General features: G+C 36.8%; 1 protein-coding gene across 1 annotated transcript; it reads right to left on the bottom strand.

Annotated features, from left to right (window-relative positions):
* Positions 1-1,777: 1,777 nt before the first annotated feature.
* Positions 1,778-7,238, bottom strand: C1D (C1D nuclear receptor corepressor). The gene is made up of 4 exons (XM_009579709.1): positions 7,088-7,238; positions 5,670-5,736; positions 5,153-5,208; positions 1,778-2,297 (listed from the first exon to the last, which is right to left on the bottom strand). The coding sequence occupies exons 1-4, from the start codon at positions 7,232-7,234 to the stop codon at positions 2,121-2,123; spliced, it is 447 nt and encodes a 148-aa protein (XP_009578004.1). The 5' UTR covers positions 7,235-7,238; the 3' UTR covers positions 1,778-2,120.
* Positions 7,239-9,279: the final 2,041 nt, after the last annotated feature.

The raw sequence follows: 9,279 nt of genomic DNA, 5'->3' as shown, positions 1-9,279 counted from the left end.
GTAATGGAAATGTCCTTCAATCCCCTTTTAATTAACAGCACTGTGCATAAATACAAGCTGAGCTACTCATTTCCTCAAGACAATGCCTCTCAAAGTATAAGATGTTTTCTCCCAGAAAATCTCTCAAGTGCTTCTGGCTTGTGCTACTTCAGACCACTTCTATCCTATTGCCTTCCTAGTTAGTTCATAGGACACCTGGCTTTTTTTTTTTTTTTTTTTAAATTGATGGTTTTGAGATTAACATTTTGAACCTCATGCTTTGCACATGCAGACCTCTACATCCACACAAAGTCCAGAAATCTGTTTATAGTAGTCTACAGATATCATTTGCAGTATCACATTGAAAGGAATACAAGACAGGACACACGGACTTCCAAATAAACTGTCCAAACTTACTGAGCACACTAAGAGAAGAACTGCTTTACTCGAGTATTACTGTCTTTGGTCAAGAACGCACTTGGGGTCTTTTGCATTTTTAACCTTAAGTCACATGAAAAAGACTCCCGAGTCAAATAGCTCTTTAGTTTTGCATAACCATGACATTAACTTGTAGTAATAAAGCATTCTCATTTTAGCTTTCAGCTGGAAAATGTTTATGGGCCTTTGACATGCATACTCACATGAGCCGTCCTGTAGATTTGAGGCAGCGAAGTTAGGTACCTACATATATACAAGCAAGTTCTCTTGTTAGTTGGATTGACGGAATTGCTATTTATTCAAAGAGTTTATCACAAACAAAAATGTGTACATTCATACCAGTCACTGAAAAAGTTTCTAGAGATCTGCAACAATTATTTGAATTTAATAAACTTGTCAATGTATTGAACTTTTACTTTCAAATATATATTTTTAGATAGTCAATGACAAGAGAACCTTCATTTTAGCACCTAATTCAATTTAGTCCATATTCTGCATTGCATGATGCAGTACAACTCTGTAAGGACAGTAACCATCCACTGCACATCATTCAGCTTGCAGTACTGTAGGTATACTGGATTCGTTCATATCATTTAGTCTTTCACACTAACATTTCCCAACCAGTTTTGCAGACTGCTACCCAATCTGCATTTTGGTGAACTAAATTGTTTATTTTTCCTTCATAAATGGTTAGGTTACTGCTAATTGCTAAACAGCTTTTGGGCTGATAATTGAGTTTTGCTTTGCAGTGTATTGAAAAATGGACTATTGAGGTTCTTCTGAACAAACTAACACACTGCCTCTCCTAAATGAGTAAGCTTCACATTTTTAGGAAAACAAACAGAATATCTGCAAAACAGAGCAGTAGTTTTTAGTGCACCAGAGAATGCTTTCCCTGATGAAGATTTGAGAAATCGCAACGATCACTCTCTTACCACCTGAGAGCACATTTCTCTCTTTCACAGTGTCAGCAGTAAGGGATGAGCACTGCAGTCAAAATTCCAATCAAGTTCCTGCAAGTGCTGTTTCCTAATAGCTGTCCCCAGCCTGCTCCTTTTTTTGGGCCCTAGAAATTGCCCTTTGGGGATACCTGTTTTTTCCATGGACTAGACACAGTGGCTTAGAGTGGAATCCAGGCTGTTTGCTAGTAGCCCTTGAAGCTCGGTTTTCTCAGAGGCAACAGAAGTAAGGGAATATGGCATACGTTCAAGTTCAGAAGCTGAAAAGGAAATAAACCTTACAAAACTACATATACAGCATTTCACACAATGATGTAATGAGAAAGTAAACATGGTTCTTGCATAAAGACCACAGACTGGATAGCATTGTTTGAGACTTTTTAATATTCAGGAGATTAAGTACATATAAAAAGTGTCAATCATTCAGCAGTAAAAAAAAAGGAATTCTTAGGCATTATCAGCAAAACATCACCAGTATCTATTACCAGCAAGCGTATGTCAGGTCATTATTATTTGAATAATGAAATGTTACTTCTTTCGCATCAAATGGCACTTTCAGATACACATACAATGTGATTACCTCACTGACAAGTGTTCGAGACAAAATACAACCCTGTAAAATTCTTAAGTATAACTTAATCAAGGTATTGCTATACAGCACCTCCGCAAGATGCATACAGTATACAAAACAAATTTTGAAATAAGTTCTAGGTGTCTCTAGTGTGTATAAGGGAAAACAAAAATTTAGTCCATCTTTCTCTTTTTTCCTTTAGCAGGAGTTTTGGAGGTATGTTCATTTTCAGCCTTTGGTTCCCAGAGTGCATTTCTTACAAATCTAGAAGCAGCTCCTTTATCGAGTTTGGATGCCTTTTTCTTGTCTGCTATTTCTTTGACCTTGTTCATGTATGTTCTTATTCTCTCCTAGGGGGAGGGGGGGAAAAAAAAAAGTGTATTTCACATCATTCTCCCAAGATTGCTGCTAAAATAAAACCAATGAGTAGAAACTCTCCACATTGTACATTTCTATAACTATAATACCTAGAAAAATAGCATCATTTAAATATATATACCAGGCTCTTTGCAAACTTGAGGCTTCCCCTTTAGCAGATTTTCCATTACAGGTACCTACCGTACTAGTATCTGCATGACATCCACTGTCATAGGAACATGAAGTCCTACAGAGATGAAGACTCTGCATCTAATTTACAGTGAGACAAAAATTGTTCTTGCAAGCAAAGTTAGAAAACAAAAGACTGAACTCGATTTGGAGTTTGGCCTACATAAAGACGGCAAAATAATATTTAGATATTTGACATATTTATAGATGAATTATGCTGTCTGGCTACTGTCTTTAAAAAAAAAAAAAAAAAGAACAGAAAATTCAGCATGTCCAAGCAGAGCCAAAAAGCATCTTACACAAAATCCAAGATGTTACATTACACACGCAACTACACAGAAGTCCTGTGGTTAAGATCCTGAAGTGATCAAGAGGAATGAACCTATTTAAGGCAGCTGTACCAGAGGCTCCTTTTACGACCATAAGTAACAAAAAGCCTGTTTCCACTGCCATTCCGTAAAGTAAGGGGATCCTTTCTTGCCATCTTAGCCTACCATAGTCATTTGGTATCTAGAGCTTTTTTTTGAACAAAGCATAGCTTGGATTCAGCCCCACCACATTCAGCTTAACAATCTCATTTATGTGCCCACTCATCCTCATCTACTTCTGCAATCAATACAGAAAATTACTTTGAGAGGGTAACTAAACCCCTCTAAGATGGGAATCACCCTCTGTTAAGTGCCTGCTTCTCTTCACTGACTAGAGAGGACACTTACAGTAATTCTGTAAAATACATAAAAGTTTCGTTGGTAGATTTAATGTCTACATATTTAGCCAAATATGGCCTTCCACTCTAGGGCCTTTAGGTGTTACTGTAATACAAACAACAGTAAGAGAGAGAGAGAGAGAGAGAGAGAGCGCACTCTACCTGATACCCAAATGATAAATGCGAATTAACAGAACATTTATGGATACTGCTAACTAAATAAATGTTGATATAATGTACCCACACATTTCTCACGCAGCCATTGACAGCTTTTTGAATCTGGAACAAAAGTTACGAGACCTACACTACTGAACTGATTCTCAATTCTTCAATGACCATTATAAGCAATTGATTTGTCAAAAAGTTGGCCACTCTTGCCATATCAAAAACATAGCTTTAATGAGGGCAGCTTTACAGGGTCTGAAATCATGATAAGACTGTAATATTTCTTTGGTGACTGAGATGGCTAATGAGAACAGATGGCAAACCTACACATATCAACATGGGAAAAAGGAGCTGACAAATGTCAACGTGACAAAAGAAATGAACTTTGATAGCTTGAATGTGAGTTTTATTAATACAGTTTGAATCCCCATGTATTCCCTGTATGTACACAATGAGAGCAATTCTAAAAACAAAACAATCATGACAAAGTCTTTTTTAATTCCCTTTCCACATGAGTAAGAACATCACAATGCTCTTGGAAGGAAGGAATGTGCATTCATTCACCTTGATACTTGTAAAAGGCAAAGAGAACTGGATAAGAATCTAGCCTATGATAATTCACTCATTCTTCAGAGTTAAAACGACTGGCAATTGTGAAGTAAAATACCAGCATAAAACATCCACAGCAGAAGAGAAAATTTATTTTTCAGTATCACTAAATTAACACAATATTCAGGCACTATATAATATAGGAGGAACAAGAAACTGACTGAAAGCTCATGAAATATTAACTGATCCATTTTTTAATATGATACAGTCTAGACTACAGAAAACCTCACAAAATTAAAAATAGAAGTATTCTTGTTATTCAGGCTAGCTTTCCACATTTTTCAGTCTTATCTTCTGTTCCGCTGGTTATGTAAGGATTACATTTAAGCTAAGTTTTATGATTGCCCAGATTTAATATTTTCATTTATACAGGAATTAAAACGGGTAGGTAGAAGTTCTGATTTCTATTTTTTCTTCAGGCTAAATGATTTGATTTTTTAAGTCAGCAGAATTTTCAAGATAGCCAGTCTTCTATGCTGTAGTCATGCATCTAAATGGAATATAAAGACAAACCTAAAAGATTTATTATAGGTTGTAAATATGTCACTAATGCAGAATTACTGGACAATACACATACAACTGGTGCCAAAAAAGCTTTTAGCTTTGTTGCTGAACTGGATTCTTTACTGCTGAGAAAATGAATTAATGGCGGACTTGGAAGGGGGAGGGGGGCTCTTTCCCGTCTTCGCTAGTAAATCAACCACACTGTAGAGTCATACAAAAGTAAGAAAAGGCAGCCTCAGAGATTAACATGATTCCAAGTATTTATAAGAAAAAAATGCCATACTGGAAGTTATAAATTATTATCAGACATGTAACATTTTCCCATTTAACAGATACAAGTGAAAAGCTGCTCTGTTCACAATCCAGTTCTCAAACAAAGGTGGAAAAAAGAAAAGATAAGATGACACCATTCATCTTCATGTTCTTTTCTAATTTCAGCAGACTCTACAACTTCGCTTTAAACAGTACTGTATGACTTTCTTAATTTAGAGAGCCCAGCAGGGCATATAAACAGTTATATATGCTGCTACATGCTACATATGCATATGCTACATACGCATGCTATTATTGCAACATATCAATTTTAAACGTAGATAGCAACATTTTTTACTTCTGTATGAGTTAACTGTTCTGGGCAAGTTAGGTATCGCAGTGCATGCAGTGTAAGAATCTTACCAGTTCTTGTTTCACTGGATGTTCCTTTGGATTGATTCCCTGAGTAGCCAAGTATACTACAAGAAAAAAACATGGTTTTCTTGAAACTGAAGGCTGTCATGACTGAGGACCCCATCAATGAGTCTCATAGGAAAACTACAGTTTCCACATAAAACCATTAATAAGAATTGGAGTTAACTCTGTTGTTAAGTATCTGACAAACTATTATCACCAAATACTGCAGCTAAAAAAAAAAAAAAAATTAACATTTTCTATCCTTAAAAGGACAGAAAAGGTTGCCACGAAAAAACAGAAAGAAACATCCTCATGCATGTACAAAGTCAGCTTTTGTAAATATCAATTTCTGATTTGGAGTTTCAACACCATTTATCCTATGGATGGCAATAATTTGGGTCCTCAACGTAATTACAAGTTTCTAATTCTTTGGCTATGAAATATGATTATTTAATGTTTGCAGCTGTCTAGAAGGTGTTCAAATGGCAATCATAAACACTTTTTCATCCTACCGCATACTTACCCCAGAACATTGAATTTAACGTGTACACCGAAACCAAATCCATCTTTGCTTGCTCAAGAGGCTCTAACTAGAATGAAAAAAACAGACCACATTTGCACATTTTTAAGCAAGATGCACACAGATTTTAGTAATATGCACATTTTATAATTGTGAATGTATTCATAAAAAAATACACGGTGAATGAGCACATTTTTGCACAAGTCCAGTGAGACCATGTCTATGCCTACTTCCATGCCACCACAGAACCATTCTCTCCTCTGCAAGTATTCATGTCATTTTCCCAGACTGATGTTAAATGCCACAGTCCCATACAGCCAAAAGCACAAAAATCTCCTGACACGTAGCTCTTAGACTACTGTTCCCATAGTCAGAAATAAGTCCCTATTTTTCCACAGAAACTTAATTCAAAATAGTTGTTGCTATCAATGGAAGAAAAAAAGTCTTAAGATTGCTGAAGCTCAAATGTGAATATAGTACGCTACAGACAATCAATGAACATTAACACTAAATATGGTAGACTGTGTATTCAATGCATGCTGGAATACTTAGGGCTGTAAAGCAAAGGAAGAATAAAGGTAATGAGGGTTTTTTTTCCCCCCCTCGACTGTCAAAGTCAATTTATTATTTTAGTCCTGTAGGATTTCCAGAAACTCCGATAACATCATTGTACAGCTCACTAGTTCTAACATGGATACTGTCAAAAGATCGGTGTTGTCAAGACTGTTTTCTTCATAATTTATTTGTGTTAGAAATCCTCAGAGGATAAAAAAGTTTCCTCATGTGCTGGCTTTTCCTTGCCCTAAAGAAAGAAATTACATGTTAGGCTTTAAACGTTAAAAGATAGAAAGGCTTGTATGAAGTCTTCAGGCAGTACCTTGCCCTGTCTTTATGCCCTGAAAAAAACCCACATTTTACAGACTTGTGCTTATAATATAGCTAGAGGAAACAGCTCGGTTTTTCAAGCATCAGGTTCTGCAAGTCTAGACTTCTAGAATCAGATCAATTCTCACTGCTGTCAATTCACCTTTACATCCTTCTGGGTATACCAAGTTCCGTTAAGTTTGTTGTGAAAAGGTCTCAGACAAAAACATGAATGACCTCTTTTTTATGAAAGAACACTCAGCATCCATTTTAAGGAAGGTCAGGAATAAGCTAGAATGTCCTCTACCTAAATGACTCACTGGTGCCATCATCACTTTTCAGCTTGGAAGAGCATATATTTCATTGTTCAGTTTGTAAGACTGTCTGGATAGCTTAGAAATGTAAGAATTTCAAATATTAGGTATCAAGGGTAGGAAGTGTTGTATTTGTAATTTCTCTGTGCAGTGGCTAGCCTAACAGACCCTTTTATTTCAGTTCGGGTTCCCAGGTATTGTTGTGTTAATAACAAAAAGGTTGTCAAAAGGAAAATTATCTACCTTTTGGAGAAGCTCACTCCTGGAAACTGACATCATTGTCTTCAGCATCTCATCTACAGAACCAAGAGATTTTTCAAATGCTGCAAGATAATCATGAATTTCAGTGGGGTATTCTTCCGTATTAATATCATCTTCTGACATTTCCATCTGGAAAGAGGAAACAAAACTAATAATCCTTTTCATTAAGTCCCTACAGAGTCAAAAGACTGTATTTTACAATACAAAGCATTAGCATTCATTCATGTAACATTGTAAGAAATGCCTACTTCTGAAGAGTTCTAGCAGGTAATGTCAATAGTGACACAGTTAAAGGTCCTATAATTTCAGGGATATCTCCTAACTGCTGTGCAAAATGGCATGAAGGAGCATTACAAATGACATGACTGTAGTACCTATTCTTGTAACAGTCCCAAACCAACATTTAGCTTTTATGGTCTGTGATAGAAAGAAATTATTTGCTTGTTTAAAAGAAGTGCTCTATAAATCACAGTATATAAAGAGCTACAACAAGCAACAGGCAGGACACTAAAAAAAAAAAAAAAACAACAAAAAAAACCCCCAAAACCAACACCAAACCAAACGAGGGATATAGCTTCAGCCTGTCTTAGGAACAGACATTACTTCAGCTTTAAAGCGGTTATGCAGCACCAGTTATGTCAGGGTCAGTTACATCTTCCAATGCTAAATTGAGGAGCCAGTCCAAGAAATTCTTGTCGTGAACCCTGTATCCAGTTTTCTGAATTCTCTATGGGGCATTATAATCTGCGGTATAACTCTTTAACAAAGCCGAGCTGATTTGGGGATTTCAGAATACTCTGGAAATCTTGTACATGCATCTACGCACAGCAACTCTGAGATAAGCAAAGATGTGAAAAATCCCAAAGCACTCCCTTTTTTGATCCCAGTATTCATGGTAACATAGCATAGCTACTGCCAAGCCATCTGGGTGCTGGCTTACAATCACTATCTTTAATTCCTCTCAAATCATAAATCACAATTCTCTTGGGGAGTTAATGTTACTTAAAGCTATGTTACTTTCTACAACTTCTACTGATTGAGCAACAATTTTTCAAATGTTACAAGGAAAGAGAGGAAGAAATATATTATTTTCCTGCCCATTTGGTGAGCTGCATCAAGAACAGTGGATCACTGCAGTCCTTCCTACTTAGGATCAGTGTGATAATCCCACTACCGAGCTGCTGAGTACAGAGGGCGAGAACGTAAGTTGGAGAAACTGCACTTTGAAAATTTGATCTATGAACACCAAGCCACACAGCCAGTGCAAACAGCAAGGAAACAGCAAACAGCTGTCACATCACTGGAGTTTGTTTTAGATAAAGATTTGATCTTTTCCTGGCAAGAGTGTGGTATGTGTGAGAGAGGTTTCTTTTTATTTATGTTGTCTCCTGGAGGTCAAACAGGAGAAAGATTGGGAGGAAAAACAGCGTGGAGCTACTCAAGCTTGTCTGCAACTCCAGTTTTAACCGCACCAGCATGATTCCAGAAATACGATCAGCCAGTTAACAAGCCCAGTTTCAGTGCTTTTGTTTGCATAGTTTAGAATTATAATCCTACTCAGCTGCATGACTTTTCATCCTGGTCAGAGCTGGTTTTCAGATTGAGTACAGAATCACAATGCTAACCATGACATGTTGAAGGTCCCCTCCCTACCCCAGCATGTAACTCACACATGTAAATACTGTTTCAGTCAGCTGCAGCAGACCTAAGCAAGAAAGCTGAGCTGGACTTCCAAGATGCTGCCTACAGAAAGGCAAAATACCAATACAATTATTTCTGCCATTTACGATACTATTGTTTGTGTTTCGTTCTGTCCTGGCCACCTGCATTATTATCACCCTTGTTAGGTTGATTAAAAGAGTCTAGAAACACTGTTTGTTGTTAACTTTTAGTCATATAATACAGCACAAAAAATACTCAAACGTACAGAAGAAACTAGATTTTCCCACCTGTTAGTACAGTTAAGCCCGCTTAGGAGATATCTGTCAGTACACATTTACACATACAGGGAGAGAGGTGTAATCCAATCCAACAATCATCTACAGAGTTTACCACCACTACAATACTTAATCTACTACGGTCTTAATTTGATGGACATGCATGAACATACCAATAAATTCCAACTTTTCTCTCTCTCTTTATCAGGGCATCCAGGACCAGCAACTGCAGGAAAA

This window comes from Fulmarus glacialis, unplaced genomic scaffold, assembly GCF_000690835.1.
Source record: "Fulmarus glacialis isolate BGI_N327 unplaced genomic scaffold, ASM69083v1 scaffold11406, whole genome shotgun sequence".
In the NCBI taxonomy this organism is placed as follows: Eukaryota; Metazoa; Chordata; class Aves; order Procellariiformes; family Procellariidae; genus Fulmarus; species Fulmarus glacialis.
Note: the sequence above shows the minus strand (reverse complement) of the source record. Positions and strands in the feature narration are given on the sequence as shown.

Coding starts and splice junctions, on each gene's coding strand:
- C1D (XM_009579709.1), bottom strand. CDS start 7,234: ATGGAAATGTCAGAAGATGATATTAATACGGAAGAATACCCCACTGAA. Junction 5,737..7,087: donor GGAGTGAGCTTCTCCAAAAG/GTAGATAATTTT, acceptor TTTTCATTCTAG/TTAGAGCCTCTTGAGCAAGC. Junction 5,209..5,669: donor GTTAAATTCAATGTTCTGGG/GTAAGTATGCGG, acceptor TTTTTCTTGTAG/TATACTTGGCTACTCAGGGA.